Genomic DNA, 21,832 nt, shown 5'->3' with positions numbered 1-21,832 from the left:
TTACACAAATGAGGAAAGAGGCAATGTGGGGATTACAGCTTTGTGCCTAAAATAATCTCAGCAAATGACTGACACAGCCCAGTACATGTGTGCATGTGTTTCGGCCATTTTGTGGATGTGATGCACAACTGAGTACAAATTGAGAAATGATACAAGGTGGTGAACGTTATGTGGGATACATGTAGGCTACATGTACATGTAAAAAAAAACCCGTGTTCACACATGAATTCTTACCACCTATTTAATATGTGCCACGAGAGAAACTAGACTGGAATGTAAGGACTTGGTGCTACTAAGGCAGAAAGGCTGGCCATGGGGCCCCACTGAAACCATGTGCGGTCAATCAGTTACAGTTGGTCCCTCATCCCTACAAAGACTCTTTGATGTGAGCGAGGCCTTTAAATTCAACCCTGGGGAGTCACGAGGCTACACAGGCTTTTGATGTGAGTCAGGAGAAACCGTATTCCCTTCCTCACAACAAGATGTTCTGCACAGCAACAAACTGCCTGCTTGTCTGAAATCCAAAGAGCCAGTGACGGCCGTAGCTTTTGTGGAAAAGCTGAAAACTAGCCTTGGAAAAAAAAAAGAGGATGATTTTGCATGTAGGCTCTGCCATCTAGCTGCCATCCCATATGTCTTATAAATACAAATGTCTCTTTGTATCTATTATAACTTGGAGAGCGCCAAGCTATTGTTTTTGCGATAACTAACTGGAGATTGTCTTTGTCTATTACTGTCTGTGTTGCTTTTGGCAACTTTACGCCGATATTTGAGAGGACTGGACGCAACGTGGACATGGGCTGTTTACACCTCCTTGTGTGTGCCGTGTCTATGATGTAAGTATCCTCCCATTTACATAAAGGTTCTGCCACCCTCCCACATCTGCTCCCTCATCCTGTTATGCTGCTGCTGGCCACCCTCCAAAATCTCAGTGTCTCTAAGCTCTCTTTTTTTCCCCTTCTCCTCTTGTCTTTCACCTCTTAGTTTATCATCAGTCAACAAAATGTCCGCCATATGAAGTCAGGCTGAAGACCCCCTCCGTTCTCTCTCTCTCTCTTTACTTAGTAGGATGATTACATAAGAGCTTAGGTCAAAGTGTCACCGCTGTTGTCAAGGGAGACATAGAACAGAGAGGGGCTTTAGAGTAGACGTGCCTGGGGGCGAGAGATAGGGGAAAAACACTACAGCAGACACTAACAGCCGATATAGCTAAGAATTTGCAGGAAATGCCGGGGAACAAAAAAACCCTGCAAGGATATAAACATGTGTGCATTAATAAAAACATTCAAATATTTCGACGTACCTCACTGTAGCTGAAATAAAGCAGACAGGGAAGTGTACATGTAAATCATAGAGATTGTATAGAATATGGAAGAGGCAGCGGAAAAGGGGAGAGGAAAAAACAAAATAATGTGAGTTCCTGTGTGTGTGTGTGAGAAACAGAAAAAGCAGCTAACTGTAGGTTCTCTGTGTTTGCCTGCTCCACTAACCTAGTTTAAGTAATCTCTGCCTTCATGCTGTTTTGTAACATCGCTGTCAGAACATTGCATCATAAGGCCGTCCACTTCAGTATCACAGTGTCCCGAGCACACATTTGCATCAGAACGTCAATTGCCCTCCATTCATAGATGAAACCAGCGAAGATGATCTAATCGTTTGCTTTTTAAAACGGGAAGTACCCAGCAATTCCAAATGATTCAGCGAGCACACAAGAAACAAGCCGGCTTCAGACTTGTGCGATTCTGCCAGGTCACCGGTCTCTTTCCTGCATTCCTGCTGCAGCGTTACATGTTCTCTGTTTACTGCCAGTAAAATAAAACAGCTTCTTATTTGTTATTTTCTTTACAAAACAGTTGTTTCTATTTGTTGACAAAACAAGGTGTGAAATTCATTCTTCCAACATTGTGTGACAAACAGTGCCCAGGGTAGGGGCTGTGGGAGGATTCTGCGAGGGCTACATGTTTTTTTCTTTATTGATTATATGACTTATTGATTTTCAATTTTTTTTTTTATGTGGAAGAGTCATTTTAAAACTGCCCTGTTTGGAATTGAACCTAAGTTAAAGACCTGTTGTGAACGACAAAGTAGTGCCTGTTGTGTGGTAAACAAAAAACCAGTCGGACAGCTCCTTAAAGGTTGTTTTTAATTTAATTTAATTTAATCAGTCGTGTATGAATCATGACATATTTATGTGTCGGGTCGAGACAGCGGGGAAAGGAAGTAAAATAAATACGTGCGTGGTTCTGTTTTACAGAACAACTGACTGTGGATTTATCTCACTGTCACCACCTGGAAGTGCTAATCTCACAACTGATCACAACTGCAGTGAGCAACGGCACTGTTGTGTCGTCTGGTGGTCGTCAAATAGAGGTTGGGGGACATCTGGGGAGCCATTGTACCCTGTAGCAGCAGAATCACACACACACACATGCATGTGTATTTTTGCAGTGTGGAGCGAGGTTGAGAAATGTTGAACGTAAATGTGGAGGCGAAAACCGATTGACTGGCTGTGTACATGTGACTCCGCCTCTGTAGGTGGCGATGTATCTCTCTGTAAGCTAGCGCGTATCGAATCACTTTCTTGTTGACCTTGGCGTCAGAAAAACAAACGGTGAGATGGATCGTGCTGTGGTACTGTACGTTTCATACCAGTGTACCTGGTCCGTGTTGTCTGAAGAAAGACGATGCCAACGCTGCTGTGATCCGAGAGAGCTTCCAGGTCAAAGAAACCAAGTCCGACTAAGCGTATACATGCAGGAGTAATGAAGCGCATTATCCAGGTGTGTTGGTCTGACTAAGACTAGCTCGATTTGAATCTAACGTGTCTACATTAAGAAATTAAGAAAACCAAATTATTGTCTTAGTCCGACTAATATCAGACTTTTAACCATTCTGATTGTCTGTGTGCTGCGTCATTCATAGAAAAAAAAAGGGTTGGTCAAGCAAAACACTCTTTAGCAGCAGACTTCACTTCTTCGTCAGCACTTCTTTGTGTTTTCCGTCACACTCCAAACCTGTTTGTAGTTGTTTGTCTCTCTCTATACGAGCACAATTTTGCTTTTGTCTTCTGTATGTCCTGACATAAAACAAATGACTTCCTGTGCGCAGGGCAGGAATCTCACATGGTAACACAAGGTCTAAACACTGCTATACAGAGAGCGTGGGGTGGAGCCGATCGGCTTAATCGACACTGCGTGAACTCATCTGACAAATGTGACAAACATTTGTTTCACATTTAAAAGTCACACACTGCTGTTTTGAACTCAAACACCACACTGTCCAAACTCTTGCTTAAAGTGCATCACTTAAAAGGCATGATTGTTATTTTTAAAGCAATTATACACTTACACAAACATACTCATGGGTTACGTGTTTCATTTCTGCCAATGAAGCCTCCTAAATGCTACACACTGAACCCTTGAAGCAACATGTATACGGAACGCTTCATGCATCAAATAAAATAATAATAATTATAACAGATTTCAGAGTAAAGAAAACAGTAAATTAATTTAAATGTTGTAATGTGCAATTGATGACATGCATACAACATAGATTAAGTCACATATTTGAGCAGAAGAATGTGAGTTGAGGGTCTACAGTATGTCCTGTGTATATTTTATTGTTTATTGTTTATTTGTTTTGTTTGCTTGACACCAGACTATAGGGAAAATACAATTTTGATGATGTACTGCCAACCAGTCACTCCTGTAGGAAATGGAGCCCCTGTTTTCAAGCCTGGAGATTTGTGCCATGTTGACATTATGCAGCCAGAAGTTCAGAGATGCCACCAGCAACCAGGCACCTGTTGGACGATACCAGCTGTCAATTACAGTGGCGTCTACTCATATCATGTTCCCATTTTGAGCAAAACATATGATAAAGTACGGCACACTTTATCATGTATTTTCCTCAAAACGGGAACATAATTAACAAAATTATCAATATGTTCTGCTGAAGAAGACCCAAAACTATAGCACTTGAATATATGCGTGGTTACTTCCTGGTTTTCAAAAAGCCAGACCAAGTGTTTCCAGTAAGCGCTCAGCCAAAGATGCAGAGATGTTCTACAGTTGGTGTCTGCAGAAGTTAATATTGTGCAACGAATAATATAAACGTGACTGAAAATGAAAACTTTTTGATTGCTTATTGGATGTTATAGGTTGTGAAATGATTTTGTATTGTATTTGGCAGGAGATCGGGTTTTCATTCTAATGTTCTGTTTGCACCCAGTGGAGTCAGCCCATAGTGGCTGTTTAAAGTCATTCCTGGTTGGCTTCAGGAGGAAACCGGAAGACTACATCAGTGTTTTATTTATTTTATTTCATGATAAGATCAAATGTATGTACTTGTCAGTGGTTCATTTGTAAGACACTCAGAGGTGGAAAGTAATGAATTACAGTTACTCGCGTTACTGTAATTGAGTAGATTTGTTTCTGTGTCATTTTTAAAAATGCATACTTTTACTTTACTACTGAGTGAAAAAATGTTGACCTGAATTTAAATACATTAAAAAAGATATTCACGCACTGGAAACTTTGGCAGTGAGTGATGAATGGGCAGGACAGATGAATTGAGGCTATGGGGAAAGTTTAAGCATTTCGTATACATTAAGTGTTATCATATTTTTTATCAGCACATTCATTTAATTAAAAACAAATAATGTGAGATGTGTATCCTCTTTGCACAACACAAGAAATAACCCCAAGTAACTTTTACTCAAAGTAAACTTTAAGCTACATTTTTACTTTTTTAGTATATGATTATATTCTTAGACCAGTACTTTTAATTGTACTGAAGTCAAATGTTGTTATCAAAATAGTGGTACTGTTACTTGAGTAGAATATTTCATTACTCTTTCTTTCCACCTCTGAAAACACTGCAAACAAAACCACGAAATCTGATAACAACAAACAAAAAAACAGTGAATTAAATAAAATACTTGCTTGCCTTTGTTATTTGTTTATTTATTTGATTATTTTGTGGCGTAAAAAGAAAACAAAGGAGACCCTCAGTCAATCATTTGCTCAGCCACCTTAAGCTCGCTCCCGACGGCGCGCGCCCGCGAGAGATGTGAGAGGAGCTGTCGACGGTGAGATCATGTGAGAGTCCACGCTTGGAGAAAGTAGGTTAGCAGGGTAGACTGAGAGGAAAGCAGGCGGAGAATCACAACGTCCACCGTGGGACTATTCTGTCAAACAAACAAAAAAAAGAAAAAGTTCAACCAAATCGACTCTTCGCCGATCGAGACACTGACGATGCGAGCCAACGCGGGTTTCTACGTTCTTCTATTTTGCTCGGACTTGACCGAGCGATAAAGCAGAGCAGTTTTCCTTCTTTCTTTTTTCCTTTTGGCTCGCGCTTTAGGGGAGGTGTGTGTGTGTGTCTGCAGTCGGGACCAAGTTCATGTTGACAGATCCAGCGTGAGTGTGTGTGTGTGTGTGTGCGCGCGCTTCCCTCAGTCTCCGCGCTGTCACACACAGTCACAGCCACATGTAGTCGAGTCCTCATCGTCCCCAACCATCCAAGAAGACAACACCAAACATGAGAGGTAAGTGCACTTCGTGTGTTTGTTTGAACTTGTTTGCACGATATTGTGTTGTTGATTTTGAACGTCTTAAGCGGCCACATGTGCGCGCACACGGAGTTGAGTGCGCCTGTTTTCCTCCCAGTGCGCATTAATCCCTTCATGACTGGATTATCTGTGCACAGAGCCCGAGGCTGCAGCTGCAGCAGCAGAAGAAGCAGAAGCATGCTCGGCCACTCTCCAGTTCAGCATGCACTGTTATGCAACTCCCCCCACCACACACACACACACATAGTCTTTTTGTTTTAAACATGATGTAACCATGTTATCTATTTTATATCTAAGCACTTTTTAGCTACATTTTCTTATTGAATTCACGTGCCACATGTAGAAAAGAATAATTAGTCTGATTAATTATAAGAGCTTGTTTAAGGAATGTTGTTTTAGTGTACCAAATGGGCTGTTTTTGCAGAAATATAAATTGATTTCCCACCTGAGAGAGAGTCCCTCTGTATATTTGAGCAGGAGATCCATGTTATGCAATAAGGAGAAGGAGGGGCATGAGTGGAGGTTGTTGTTTGCCAAAACTTGAATTATGTAATCGAGATGTTAGTCCAGTTTATCGAGTTTCTTGTTAATTGGATTTTAAAAAAAAGAAGCAAATACTTTAAATTAGGCACATTTCACTTTAGGGTATAATAAATCTATAATAAATCTGTCTTATTGGTGCATGATTATGTCACTGTATTGATTCTTCAGGTGAATCACTCCTGACGATGTGAATTAACTTTTTATTAATTCGCAGTGATTGAAAAACCAAAATAATAATAATAATAATAATGATTTCAAAAATATTAATAATAATAAGGGGGATGACTGTGCCAGCATGGTCGGCTGTGTGAGTGTACAGAGGGAGAGGGACTTGGCTGTTCCACTGACCTAGTTATGTCACCCGGCATTTATACAGCCCTGGCAGCAGAGGGAGGGGGAGCGGCTCTGGGAAGCGCCGTTGCCGCCAGACGTATACAGCGCCTTGTGTGGTTACAGGCTGAACTTGAACTTGGGTAGTTAACTTAGCAGCATGGCTAGGTGGCTTTCCATCAACTTGAGGTTTGAATGTGCATTAGAAAAGAAGGGGGTGAATGGAAAATGTTGAAATAACAACAGAGTCTAAGAATTGGTGACATCTAATGGCGAGACTGCAGAGGACTGCTGTAAAAACAAGGCGGTACAAGATGGCTGCCTTTGTGAAGCAAGGCCCTTGCCTAAAGTACATAAAGAAGGCTTCTTCTGAAGTGATTATACATGTATTCAAACATAATTTAGGGCTATTATTATTATTAATAATAATAACAGTAATAACAATTTATTAACAAAACAGCGCTGTGCAAAAGTCTTGAATATTCTGAGATCACTGGCATTTGGATTTGTATGATGTGACTTCTTATATATTAGCAAGCTGTCAATGAGGTAAACTTATACATGTGTATGTAAAGCTGAAGCATGTCTTGAATAAACCTGGTCGACTTTTTTCACTCACAGCAGATGATTTTTTAAATAGTAGGACAAACACAGGTTTTACCAGGAACATTTATTATATAGTTTCCACTCGAGTTTTAACAGGTTTGTGCTACTGTCTGATGGAGCTTTTCCAGTATACAGTTCTACCACAACTCAGCTCGGCACGGCTCAACTCTACTTAGTTTATTTTCCATTTTCATTAGTAGTAGTACTTGGTTCTTTTTTTTAGCACATGCTCTGGCGAGGTTCCAAGCGAGCTGAGCTGATACTGAAATGTGACGTCCACAGACTGCCGGCCACTGATGGGTCGGAGAGTGTCATCGCTGGAAGAGTCATGAGTGCGACGTCTGACAAACGAATCGAACCGAACAATGCCGAACTGTATATCAGTTAAAAACACTTAAAAATCGTAAAAACATGCATTAATCTCCAACATTTAGCAAGGAAATGTCTAAACTCTCAATATTTAACAGAGGAATCTGGTGTATTTAGCGATCGTGAATCAGAACCCATTCAGGCCCTATTTAAGTTCAGTGATCGTGTGAGAGTCTTTGCGCTGGTCATGCAGGAAGTACTGAAGTAATCTTTTTTTAATGAAAAGATTCTAATGATTCAGTTACACTGAAAACAACTGCTTTGCTCGTCACAGCATTTATTTTGCAGCCATGCTGTGACGACCCTGCCCATGTTAAGGAGTCGTCACAGCCAAAAAAGTACCCAGACTGGGTAGAATCGAGCCGTGCCGAGCCAAGTAGTGCTAGAACTGTAAAGTGGAAAAGTGAGTGACAGGCTCATCTCACTGAGCACCTGTGTAGGGAATTTTCCACTCAGCTTCAACAGGTGTCAAATTCAACACCAGCCAACGAAGCCCCCCCTCCCCCACCACCACCACTTTCCCTCACTTAGCTCTCAGCCCACTTCTTGGCATTTTTCAAAACAGACATTGTGTGTTAGCCTCAGAAGAAAGGGGCTTAGTTACCCTTTAAAACTGCATATATTGTCCCCGTATTTTCCCGTGTTCCAAAAAAGTGACGGAGAAATGATTATTCTGTATTATAGAATTTCTAAAATAACAAATCTAACCGTCTAAGACTTTTGCAATTCACTGTTACCATGATATCATTTTCTTCAATATCATTGCAACTATGGTTCAATATATAGGGAAGTGTTTATATACTGTGCAAACAAACAACACATTAATGCTATGAACTGTTTTGCCTCACATTTGTTTCTCTGTTTAACGTGTTGTTTGAATGTTCACAAAGAAGTTTAAAACCATAATTAACTGGTTTCCAGCTTTTACTCAGGGACAAAATGTTCAAAATCCTCAGTTATCTGACATTATATATTGAAAATTGTAATTACTATCTTTAGGCCATATACAGCAGTATATTGCATTTCTGCCAGTAAACCCACCTAAACTTTACTCACTTGAGCTTTAATAAAACAGCCACAAAACGTGACTTTGTACCCAAAGTTTTAATCAGTTTACACCTCCTTATCCTTCTTCTGTGGTGAAACACACTTTACATTAAGCACCACCTACTGCTTATTTAGGTATACTACCTCAAAATCATCACGCAACAGCGGTGGATGAAAACATAAAATTTGCATTTCGTTTTTACTTGTGCATTTGAATGAAAATCAGGCGACGGGCAAAGCAGGTTTGTTTACAGCCCGTGAAACCCAACACTCTTCTAACTCGTCATAAACAGGAATTAGATAGGATTGGCCAATTGGTAATGTGACCATCAGAATAGTTCAAATGTAGCCTCACACAAAACGTATTTATTTATTTGGTTAGTTTCAGAAAAGGAGATGAAGTTTTTTGGTGTGTGTGCATGTGTTAATCTTTGCACTGAAAAGGCAAAGGAAGGAGTAAGAGGGAAGGAGGGGGAAGCAGAGGGGCCTCTGGTGGCCTCTCTGTCAGGATGTCCAAAGGTAAACAAGCTCCAGCCATTTCTTATTTCTTACTACTTAGCGCTGAAAATATAGGTTATTCACTCAGCTAGAACAGTGTCAGCATTTGTGTCCTGGTTTGAACATGCTTATGTTTATGTACATTTAAGATCTTCCTTCAAATTGTTGAGTCATTACGCGTGTCCTGACGTGTTGACAGACGTCTGTCTTGAGCTCCAGAGCATCCTCTGATCTTCTGCATAGAAGACTTCACTTTGTTTACTGTGCGTAAACATGGCAGAGGATCATGAGACTCACACATACATGGGCACACATGACAGGAGGCCTATGGAAATTCTTAGCTTTGTTCAGAACCCCTGTTGTGGGCCTCGCCTCGGCGGCCACTGGTATTTGCATATTTTAAAATAGAGCCAATAGATTTGAATACACTGGGATTAAAACTGCCCGACTGTATATATGCACTTAGTGTCGAGTCTCAACACTGTTTCAAGTATGATCATCGTCAGAGAGTAACGTGAAAATAGTTGTGATACATGGATGACGTGCACGGAGGTTTAAAATGTAATCAACATGGCCGGTTGCTGTTTTGGCTTCAGTCAGACAGACGCGGTGTAAACAGACTAAATCAAATAATATGGACATTTAAAAAAAAAAAATTCAAACCATGTGCAGGAAAAAAACATTCCTGTACTGAAAGGTTGTTAACACTGTGGATTGTCTTGAAACAGCTCTGTGCTGTGCTGTATGCGCACACCTGTGAGATGTGACACAACAGGTGCTTCAGCATTGCTAATATGTACAGAGATCGAGGACACAATGTCTCAGCTCCCTTCTCACTGTCTGTCTTCTCATGAGTCTTGTTTAAAGATGCTGCTGAGCCCTCAGTCACGTATGCGTCTTCGTGAATTGAGCAAAGACAAACAACCTGTAGTTGGTTAAAACTGTGTGTAACATTGAAATGGGAGAAGTGATGTGTGCAGGATCCTGCCAACAATTATTTTTCCCTCTTTGTCACACTACGGACACACTGACTGTTTGAGAGGAGGGGTCTTGTTCTGGATTTACTGACAGTTTTTTAGATACATAGAATTGAAGTGTTAGAAGCACAAAGCCAGTGATTTTTCCTCCTCCTCTCCCTGCCCTACCCCTTCTGAATTAGGCTTTCAGAGATAAGACGGTTACACATTTAGCTGATAAACACGCTGGGGCCCAGTATGTTTGTAGCTGAGCTCGTAAAATGTCGGTTCCTGGTTTACATATTGAAAAACTGTAGGCTTGGGTGTGCCACATGCTGCTGCTGTTGTCCTCCTGCCACAACACCTTCCTTTGTTTGTTGTTTGTGTATTTACACTTCACAAACTGTATTTCCTGCTGACACGTCGAGTTAATGTGCCGGTGGATGAGGAATGTTGAGTGCTGCCTGTAGTCTTTGTGTAAAAATATCGCAAAAATGTTTGGATTTTTGTGGAGTAACAGCTCTCTCTCTCTCTCTCTCTGGGGAGTTAAAGGTCACATGCCTCAGACTGGAGCCTAAGCACAGGTCATCAATGATATTTAGGGTTAAAAGTAAATGTTGCTTTAACATTTGTGTGGCTCCTGCTGTTGTTGAATTTCCTACACTTGGGTAATATACATTTTTGTAGATGAATCAACCAATGAATCAATTCAAATCAAAACCTTTTCTTTTTTTGAAAATACAAATACAGGAACTATACTGGTTTCAGCTTCTCAGATGTGCATACTTTTTTATAGTCGGGTTAATGCTTAATTGAATACATAAGACAGTAAATATGTTATGTTATCACCTCAATTTGATAGTTATATTGACTGTTTTCACTATTTTCTGGTATTTCTTTAGAGGAAACAGTTAATTAATCAAGAAAATAATGGATAAGACTGTTCAGTAACTGAAATCATTTTTAATTGTGGCCTCATTTTCATCAATTGGGCTGCAACTAATTATTATTTTCAGAAGCAATGAATCTGCTGATTATTTTCTGGATTAAGCGATTCATTGTTTTATCTTTAAAATGTTAAAATGTTGCTCTGTGTTCCCAAACCTCAAATGTCTTCTTGTGTCCACACTCCTTTGTCCAAAGATTATTCCATTTAAATTATCTTTTTGTTATATGGAGCAAAGAAACAAGCGATCTTGTTAGAAAACACTCAAACCAGTTAACAGATTATCCAAATAGTTGCCGATTCATTTAGTAATCGCTTAATAATCGTTTAATTGTGGCTGTTCTACATTCAGTGTAATGTTCTGTGCTTATTAATTGTCTGTATGTGGATAATTGGCTCAAGGGCGTGATCATTTTTTCACTTATCTGGTTATCAACACTCTAATGACATTAATGGAACATTAGGGAGATGGATCTGGGTGCACAGTGTCTGGCTTGTGTATGGGATGTCTGCGGAGACTCAGCGAAGAGGAGTGAGGAAGCATGTTTATGTGGTTGTAGCAACTGGGGTGGGTGGCTGGGCATCTGTGTAAATCTGGCTCTCAGCACCGGACAAGAATAGAAGGAGTTGAAGCAGAAGCTCAATGTCAAAGAGAGGAGTGGGGGTTGAATAGTTGAAAATTAAATGTGCAGTTTGTCTTCGTTGAGTGGACTGTAGCCAGGTGAAGTCAGGGCTGTTACAGTCGAAATGAAATGAAATCTGGTTTTCCAACTATGAGATGGTTGAAACAATGATTGATCATCACACATCATCAGTTTATGCAGAAACTGATTAATGGAAAGTCTGCCTTTTGTAATGACTCAACTGGTAAGAGCAGTTTTTCCCGCTGTCATTATCCTGGCCGTTCTTTGTTAACTTTGCTATTATGTAACATAGCCAATTTTCATACGCCAGTTATGAGCCTTCAGGGAAATGTTTTATAGGGGAAGTCTTAGTGAGCATTGTTCAGTTCCACCTTAAACTGGTCTGCGGAGAGCCGGGATTGCGCCTTCCTCCCTCCTCCCTCTCCCCCTGCAGTGGGAAAGTGTGTCAGTAGGACAGAATGTCCACATGAGCTGACAGGCTACAGCGCCCGAGTGACGAGCGACTCGGCCAATAACAAAGAGGCTAGAAGAGCGCTTAACCAGTGGGAAAGAGCGAGTCTGAGCAGGGCAGGGTCTCGGTGTTGCTAGAGTGAGCTCTGAATGAGTGTTGTGAAGAATGCTCACAGACGAGAGTTATATAATCCAGTGATGTGGGAGGGAGGGGTGGAGGGGAACCTGAGAGGAAGGGGGGGGATATTTTTCCATTGCATGCCTGCAGCTGCCCAGATCAGTTGGAGTATTTAAGTAACAGTTTTAGGGAAGAGACAGCCGACCGTGCCATTAAAGGGGAAAAAGGAGGTGGAAAGTTGTGTTTTCCAAGTGTCTCGATCTGTAAGTGGTTTTCCGCACGCCATTCCAGCGGCACAGAGGAGCTGCAAATACAGATTTGAGAAATTAGCATAAAGATTACACAAACAGGCGAGAGGCATGTGTCTTACGATATCGCTGCTGCTGCTGCTGTTGTGTGTTTTTTCTTGGAACAAGAAAGAAGGAGCCTTTTGTGTGTTTGTCATATGTGCAAACATCATGTGATTCTCTATCTGTTGTGTACTCTGTTCCCTGATGGGGCCCACTCGCAGGGTGCAGACAAACAGTCCAGGACAAGTTGACTTCTCCACGTCTTATTGTGACGCCGTTTGTCTGCCTTAATAGAAAAACAATTCAATGATTATGTGTAATCAAAACAGTGTGTTGTACCAAAAAACACGGAACGGTTCAGAGATTATAACGCACTCTGAAAAATGAGGAAGGACAAAACAATTACTGGTAGATGGGAGCAAAAATATTAAAGAAGAAGAACAGGATTTTGTGAAAGATGTGATCACTCCAGGAAATTAAGCATGTTTGTAACAATAAAGACTGAACTGTTGCTATAGATGCCTGCAACACTCAATACAATGCGAATTCAGATTTGAAATTCAAAGGCTCAGAGACACAAAACTCTTATTGTCAACACATATTGTATCAGATGGTGACAGAAAATAGCCTTTTTTCGGCCTTTAGGGTACATGGAGATAGGGTCGTCTGACTGTGACGAGATAAAGGCACGGGGAACCTTTTCAAGAACTGCAGGAGATACAAAGGACCAACTGTAAGGTTCACCAAGTGTAAAACTGGAGTATTATGCAGCATCAATGGCCAACAACAGAGAGATTGACAAAAACTGTGCCTGAACTGATTCACTGGAGGGGGGGGGCAAAATTAAGAAACTAAAAGGGTGGTTATGATAAAGGCCTTGGGTGTGCCACATATATAAAGAAGGTTATAAAGAATTTCTTTTACAACTCACACTGAATATCAAACAATATTTAACAGCAGGATTTGACAGATTTAATTTCTGTATAGCTGACATTGCTGTGCATTGAATAGATGTTTGTTTACTTGTTACTTGCACGTAACAGCATGTCAAATATGAATACATCACCAGAAAGAGGCCCCTGTAAATACCACAGACAAAAAAGTTCCCTACTTTAAACTCTTCTCTCAACCAGACTAATAAATATGACTCAAATCAGTCAGGGCTTTGATCAAGTTGTACAGAACAGTACATTTTAAATCTTGGATCTAATCAGTAAAGTCCGACTAAATGTCATGTAAGGGCTTATGTGAAAGTGTGAGATGTCTGAATGACCATGTCATGTTCGAATGACTGTGTGTAGTTGTATATTAATATATTTTGGCAGCATTCCACAGAGTGACTTAGTTTTGTCATGCAAGCCATTTGTTGCCACTGCTTTACTTCACAAGGCAGATGCTGACTTGAAGCCAAGAGTTTTCTGACCTCTTTCATCACCGCTCTTGTTTTTTTGTTTTTTTTTTTGTTTCTGCAGCTCAGATCGAGGTCATCCCCTGTAAGATCTGTGGGGACAAGTCCTCAGGAATCCACTATGGCGTCATCACCTGTGAAGGTTGCAAGGTGAGGAGGAAGAAATGCAGACATTTAGGCTACATCCATTTTCAGTTAAAAATGCATAAAGTCTGTTCTGGCATTTAGAGCCCCAAAAAACAAAGTTAGGAAGCTAACTACTCCTATTCTAGTAATACAAAGCTAAATGCAAATCGGTGAAGTATTGCTTTAAATTTTTACCATTTTTGTTTCTGGTTGCAGATTGTTTTTTATCTGAAAACACATATGAAAATATCATAGTATGGATGTAGCCTTAATCAAGCTATTTCATTATAGATGTGCATTTACAATATTTGTGTGTGTGTGTGCTTTTGTATCCCAGGGTTTCTTTCGCCGCAGCCAGCAGAATAACGCCATATACTCTTGCTCCCGCCAGAGGAACTGCCTAATCGACCGAACTAACCGCAACCGCTGCCAACACTGTCGTCTACAGAAGTGTCTGGCTTTGGGCATGAGCAGAGATGGTAAACGCACTAAGAACGCACTGAAATCACTTTACACTTCTCCTTTACCTCATGTCATTTACTTGTGTGACTTAGATGTAATTATTCAGAGCAACTCTGTGTGTGTGTACGTGATATTCCTTATGTCAATGTAATGTCCTCTGAAGTCATGGAAACCAGTGTGTGTGTGTGGGTGCAGGGATGTTCCACTTTAGCTGATGCAATTGGGGACACCAAAACAAATTATACATATATGTATGAAGGGCCTGAAGGGCTGAAGAGCTGTCATTATGCCAGGCCTGGAACATACAGTACTTGTGGATAAGGTGACAGAAGGAACCTAAGTGAGACAAGAATATCTTAGAGTTCAGGGAAGAGCTATAGATATTAAGGGTTTTTTAAAGGTATGGCAACAGACAAATGCAATTCCCTAGAATGTTTAATTAAACATGTAAATAAAAACAAATGTCCGTTTTTTTCAAATGTTTTCATCAACAGCTTCAGAATTTAATTCTATTGTTCTGATCATTTAGTGGTTTAATGGTTTAACAGATTAACGGGATAAAGGTTTCTTGTGTTGCCGAACTGCATTGTGGGTGCATTGCTTCGCTTTGCTTGTGTGGTGGGCAGTAGACGTTTAAAGCATTTAAAGCAGCAGCACAAGTGTAGACCAGTCTAATCACGTTATGCATATATTCCACACAAGTGCAAGCCAACCACATACCACGCTACTACTCCACAGCTCAAACGGAGCTCTTGGACAAGGTCGTTCTCCCAGTTGCAGATGGATTTTTTTTGTCAGTCAAAGTGCGCACCCAATAACAATGGACATTGCAGACTGTAATCAAATGTATTTCCTCTGTACAGCTGTAAAGTTTGGTCGTATGTCCAAGAAGCAGCGTGACAGCCTCTATGCTGAAGTGCAGAAGCACCAGAAGTCCCAGGAGTGTGTGGGCTCGGGAGGAGAGGGCTCTACAGCTCTGTCCTTACCCAGGGAGGATGGAGGCTGTGCCGGTCGTGGGGAGGATGGTGAGGAGGGTCTGAGCAGGTCCTACAGCAGCGGGCGCTCCAGCTCGGCCCTCAGTGACCTCGATGACATTGCTGCACTACCTGACCTATTTGACCTGCCACTGACCCCCGAGGAGGCCAGCGAGTACTGCAGCCTGGAGCTGCTCGGCGGAGGAGCCAGCGCTGGAAACACCTCCAACTCATCGTCCTCTTCTACCTCCTCGTCCTTGTCCAATCAGAATTCCCCGCAGCAGACTCTAATGGATGGGACGGACAGCAAAGGGATACAGCTCTTGCATACACACTCTCACACACACTCTCTGCTGGGACACACACATGTGCTGCTGGACCATCTGCCTGATGACTGCTCAATAACAGACCTTGGTGAGTGCTAACAAGGCATCATCAGATCATTCTCTCTTAATCACCCCTTATGTAAACAGTGTCACAGACAATATTACAATGCCCGTAAGCAACTTAATCAGGCCACAATATGAGTATGGTCTCCTTTTTCACGTCCTACATTTAATGCAAACCTCACTCTTCTTTAAAAATGATTCATATTAAAACTGACTTCAGGGACAATAAATCCTTTCATCATAAACTATTTACTGTGAGTGTTTAGTTTATTATAACAGCAATTTGCATTTGTCCCCAATGCATAATAATAATGCATATTAAACCCACTATAGCCAAGAGTGTAGTCTGGGCATTATGGGTATGAATGCACTGGTGATGCAACACTGAGATACTTTTTTACTTGAAATTTAAATTTGGGGGGCAGGTGAAGGAAGCGATGATGATGAAGTGGTATTTAAAGAGATAACAAAGCTATGGCATTTTCAGAAATGGCATCTCTCGGGACCTCAAATTTATTATTAATCGATGCTGGCAACAACTGCAAAAAGGCTTTGGGCACTTTTTAGAGATGCAGTCAGTAAATATTTTGGCTGCTTGATATAATGCATCAAGGAATTGGAGAAGATACTAAATCTAAAAAATAAGATGTCACAGCCATGTTGATGTTCAACTGTCTCTCTCACTCTTGTCAAATTGCTTTAATGTGTGTGTGTGTGTGTGTTCATTTCGTTCCAGAGCGCATCACTCAGAGTATTGTGAAGTCTCACCTGGAGACGTGTCAGCACAGTGCCGAAGACATGAAGAGATTCACCTGGGTACAATACACACCTGAGGAAACCCGTGCTTTTCAGAACAAGGTACATACAGTAACACACAGACTCTACCTAAAACCTAAAACAGAAGACCACATTAACTCAGTATCAGCCTAAACTCGGCTGTCAGCGTTGGCATTTCCAGGTCTTTTACTCATAAAACTTGACAGAAACACAGTAAACAGTGTAGGGCGTTCATTTTCTTTGAAGGAAGTGACTTTAACATCAACTTTTTGTCCATTTTATTCTTTTTTTTTTTTTTTACAGCCTCAACTTCCTCTGTTGTTGGGGAAATGCAACATACATTTTAGATCCACTGTCTGATGATCAAATAACACATTTATCTTTGCAAAATGTTTTTGGGGGAAGTGGCCCTTTAAATAGAATATTTGTTTTCCAATTTTCCAATCAGTAGTTTTATTTATGTAACTGGAATAACAAATGTTATTGTTTTCTGCTTAGTCAGTGAACTGATTATGTCGTCTTTTTTTGGCTTATGTCACCGGTTCAGTCAGCTGAGTGGATGTGGCAGGACTGTGCCCACCACATCACTAACGCCATCCAGTATGTGGTGGAGTTTGCCAAACGCATTGCAGGCTTCATGGACCTGTGCCAGAATGATCAGATTATATTGCTGAAAGCAGGTCAGTGCACAGTCTAAAATATTCCAAACAATACTTGTTCCTTAATTAACACAGTGTGTCCAACTCACACGGGAGAAAAATGGAATCAAAATTAGCCAGAATTGTCTACCTCTCTACATTTGTTTACTCTGTAACTTGTAACCTTTTTAAGTTCTAAATTTATTTTTAAATGGTTCAAAAATATATATATGCTGTGTGCCAATTTGGGTCAAAATGATTTATAGTTTGTTGTGTGTTTTGAGCATGCTGGAGTATCTTGGACCTTCTCTGTCCCTGCTCATCTATACATCTCTCCATATCTTAACCTCTGTCTGTGGCTGACCTCTCAGGCTGCCTGGAAGTCCTGCTGATTCGTATGTGCCGAGCGTTCAACGTCAACAACAGCACCATTTTCTTCAACGGGAAGTTCGCTGCACCTCAGCTCTTCAAAGCGCTCGGTGAGTATCAGGTGGTAATGTGACGATGTGATCTGTAAAAGATTTGGATAACTTTAAAATAGCTATGTTTATTACACCTTATGTAAGATGGAAAATCATGCTCCCTGTAGGTCGCTGTAGATTGACCGTTAATCAAAATGTCATCTCCATTTGTGTAGGTTGTGATGACCTGGTCAGCGCAGTGTTTGACCTTGGAAAAGGACTCTGCCATCTACAGCTGTCTGATGAAGAGATGGCTTTGTTTAGCGCTGCTGTACTTCTATCACCTGGTGATTATTCTTCCACTTCCCTTTGTCACTCACAAACACTTTCGTAAAACAGATAGAGAGCACTAATTATCCCGCAGAATGATAGCAGAGCTGCTCTGTCCTTGCCCACGACAGTCACACTGACATTCAAGAGCAAGTAGCTTGTCTATTTTTAACATAATTATTGAAAGGTAGGGGTCACATGTTTTCAGGTTATTATTGCATATTATTTAACTGATGGTTCTCTACTTACAAGGTTGACAAGGTTTAGAGTCGTACAAATCCTAAAGGTACTTCAGGAGAAATTGTATTTGAAGGCTTCATGATTTCTCTCCTGTAGAACGACACTGGCTGACAGAAGGACAAAAGGTTCAGAAACTTCAGGAGAAAGTCTACCTGGCTCTGCAGCATAGTCTACAAAAGAGTGGCGCTTCTGACGAGAAACTGGACAAGGTACAGAAAATCAGTCACTAGGGCTGCGTGTTCTCTGCAAATACAAAATGAATGAATACATACATGTTGGAAACAATTCATATCTTGATGTTCTAAACCTTTCATTAGAAAATAGGTCATTAAAGGATCAATGTGTAGAATTTTGGGGGCAGGAATTTGATAAGAACCCTTTCTCTTCCATGGAGGATTCATTTGGCTGCAAGATGCAAACTTCACCCCTAGATGCTGCTAAATCCTACACACTGATCTTTTAATTTGTTTAAATTTGTTTGGTAATTTTATTTTAAATTCATTATCCAATGAATATTTGACAAAAGCTCACTTTTACAAAGGTATACCACAAATCAAATCACAATACCTGTCAGGAAAAAGCACAATTAGGTATTCCCTCCATATTATTCAGCCCTAGCAGTCATAATTCTTCTGTAACACAGTATAGTTTTGTAATAAACATGGAAATGTACCTTTTTATAATCGAATTGCCTCTTTCCCCACAGATGATGTCCAAGCTGCCAATGATGAGGTCAATCTGTAACCTCCACGTCGACAAACTGGAGTTTTTCCGTTTGGTCCACCCAGAGACCGCCTACAGTTTCCCGCCACTGTACCGGGAAGTTTTTGGCAGTGACATGTCTCTGCCCGACTCCACCAACAGTTAGACAGATAAACAAGACAAGAGAGATGGAGTTTATTAAGAGGTAGGGAAGCAAAAGGAGAGACAAAAAGAAGGATAGAGATGTTCAAGCTCAACAACCAGCACAGTTAAGAGACAATCCAGGACTTGTAACACTCCAATGATCCCAAAGTAGTCCTCCACGTTCCCAGCAGGCAAAGCACCTTACACTGCACATGCTCATAGTCCTCGCCATATTGTAGCATTAACAGCGCGCGGATGGGCACTGTAATAATAACACACAGCCCACTTTGCATGTAACAGCTCCCAAGCTCTTGCACTTGTTAAAGATCGGATCCACTGTGGATCACCCAAACAGTTATGAATGTACTTTATTGATAAGCACCAATGCACAAGCCACAACGCAACAAGAGTGAATGTATGTCCCTGCCACTCACGCAGACACGCAGTGTTAGAACAAAGTCATATTCATGGACAGGTCTCACTGTTAACACAGCTTTCAGTCCATACTTCACTCACTTTACAATATGTGAGTATGGTTCACATTTGTATCCACACACAATATCTGACCATCACTTAGGGACCAAGACCATGAGTCATAACAAGAAACACGCGGACATACTATGACTCATGGCTTAGGCTGAACTCCATCAGCTGCAAACCACTTTCACACACAGATAGACGGTGTTCGGTGCTGCCTTTTTGTAGGCTCTTGTATCGCAATGAGAAACCTCAGTCCCACACACCCCTTTCCTTGTAAATGCCACTTAGAGACAAGACAAGATTAAAATTTATCTTTAATTTATATACACATTTATAAACAACTATTTTAAATAAGAATGTAAATAGACGATTATATAAGTATATGGAGGTAGGACGTGAGTTCAGTTCAATCAAGAGAGTGAAAGGTAGAGAGAGAAGAGTGGATAGTATGATGTAGAGGAGGAGAAAAAGACAGGGGTGGAAGGATAGCCAACTATAGCCAATCTTTTTCTTGACTATTTTCCCTCTCATGACAAATACTCTCAGGTTTCTGTGGCAATGACTCTTGCCCCAACGGCAATTAGGTTGCAGTCGTCACACGAGTGATGATGGGTGGACACTTGTTGCATATGCGACACAGCAGGGGATGCAGGGTTGCCCGGACAAGGGCAAAAAACAAAAAACATTGCGGATGTCTTGCATTTAAAGTGAGAGCTTTCAGTTTGCACTTTGGCTGCTTCCCCTGGACAAACGGGACACTAAGGAAAGACGAAAACAGTGCGAAAGATGACTTCATGAACTCTAGAATAAAAGGGGACACACCGAGTCTGCCCTTTCTAACCAGCAGTCAGAAGAACAGGTGTGATACCATTATCTTTCACTCATGATGTTGGTTGGTTTAAAGCCGGAACAACAATGGTCCATTATATGTATCATAAGCCCACCTTGCTGGTTGGAGCAACTGTATTATTTTGTACATTTGCTGTTCCTTTCTCCTTTAGTCCAAAACCCAGCACTTGACTGAATACCATGCACTTAAACTTTCCTCTTTCTCACTGGACACGAGTCTAAGGTCAGACAGAGCTACCAGCTGCCCCCTGAGTTGGGCCTCAATGCCAGTAAGACTCAACAGTTTTCAGTCTGTTTTTATTATTTTTGTTTTCGTTTTGATTCCTCATCTCTCACAAGGTGTCACCCAAAACAGTTTTGTTTTTTTTAATCATGTACATAAATAACACACTTTTTGTTATGCTTTGAGATAATGATATGGTTTGACTTGGGTAACTGTGAAGTTCTTGAGCAGAGTCTGAGGACATGCTGTTTGCCACTCAGGGAGCCAGCTGTAATCTCTTGACCCTTTTATTACCAGTGTCATCTTTTAACCTTGTACTCCTCACACCTTTGCACCTAAGATGAGACCCGTAACCATGATCACTGTGGATGTAAGTTCTATTTTTGTGAATGTTACAAAGTGTCAAAGCCCTTTCCGTTTGTCCCGATATTGTAACATTACATTTAAGAAACAAAAAAAATTAAAATGAATCAGTTAGAGTTCAAAAAGGATTTCATTATTGGGGCTAATGTTTATTTTGCTGTGATTTTAATTGATTTGTCCGCCGTTTATCCACCTCTTTCTTTATGTTTCTCCACCTATGTCTTGTAAAATCTGTGATCTATTTTCTTTTATTCAAGAAAGATTGGGAAATGTACAAACAAAAAATGTTTGTCTTCCTTCTCTCTGTTTGACAAAATGTGCAAGAGGTATATTACTAGTCCAAAAGTAACTTGAGTCACACAGCTCGATATACTATATTGTCCAATGGGATACCTTGTATGGTATGTGTGGTTTTAAGAATGTAATAAATTGTTTCTTTTTCTTTGGAATGCTTGAGTTTTATTTAAAGAAAACCTGTTGATGAATCCATATGTATAATTTATGAACTAATTAGCTCTCCAAAATCTTCTGATCGTACTATATGCCGTATGCCTTTACTGTCTACACAAGTCTATTAATGTCAAAATTGATTGGCACTTTTTAATTATCAGATGATTTGGCAACACATGGCCAAGTGGAAGTGAATTTGGCTTGTAACTAAAGGGTTGCCGGTTCACACACCCAGAGAGGTCAAGGGATGGGGTGTCCCTGAGCAAGGAATGCAGCCACCATTGCTCCTCATTCGCAGATAATGTAAGTGTTGCTCACTTAATGTGTGGACATTGTAGCAGTTCTACAAAGTCACTTTGATAAATCAAAGACTTTGATTTGATAAAGGTTAGGGTAAGGGGCTAAAGCAGTGGTTGTCACACCTTTTATATCAAGTACCACCTGAGAAAATATTGAGCTCTTAAAGTAACAACATTATCACTAACGTTAAAATACTGTGGTGTAAAT

The 21,832-nt window shown here is 40.7% G+C and overlaps 1 protein-coding gene across 1 annotated transcript; it reads left to right on the top strand.

Annotated features, from left to right (window-relative positions):
* Positions 1-5,067: 5,067 nt before the first annotated feature.
* On the top strand, positions 5,068-21,324 carry LOC122773447 (nuclear receptor ROR-beta-like). The gene is made up of 10 exons (XM_044032156.1): positions 5,068-5,548; positions 13,842-13,927; positions 14,241-14,382; positions 15,229-15,753; positions 16,465-16,586; positions 17,053-17,185; positions 17,515-17,622; positions 17,781-17,891; positions 18,211-18,323; positions 18,821-21,324. Exons 1-10 carry the CDS (start codon positions 5,542-5,544, stop codon positions 18,980-18,982), a joined length of 1,509 nt encoding a protein of 502 aa, XP_043888091.1. The 5' UTR covers positions 5,068-5,541; the 3' UTR covers positions 18,983-21,324.
* The last annotated feature ends 508 nt before the right edge of the window (positions 21,325-21,832 follow it).

This window comes from Solea senegalensis, linkage group LG1, assembly GCF_019176455.1.
Source record: "Solea senegalensis isolate Sse05_10M linkage group LG1, IFAPA_SoseM_1, whole genome shotgun sequence".
Lineage (NCBI taxonomy): Eukaryota > Metazoa > Chordata > Actinopteri > Pleuronectiformes > Soleidae > Solea > Solea senegalensis.
This window is presented reverse-complemented; position numbering and strand designations above follow the sequence as displayed.

Excerpts from the sequence above, each read along its gene's own strand:
- LOC122773447 (XM_044032156.1), top strand. Across the intron at positions 15,754-16,464 it reads CTGCTCAATAACAGACCTTG|AGCGCATCACTCAGAGTATT; the intron begins GTGAGTGCTAAC and ends ATTTCGTTCCAG. Across the intron at positions 18,324-18,820 it reads CTGACGAGAAACTGGACAAG|ATGATGTCCAAGCTGCCAAT; the intron begins GTACAGAAAATC and ends CTTTCCCCACAG.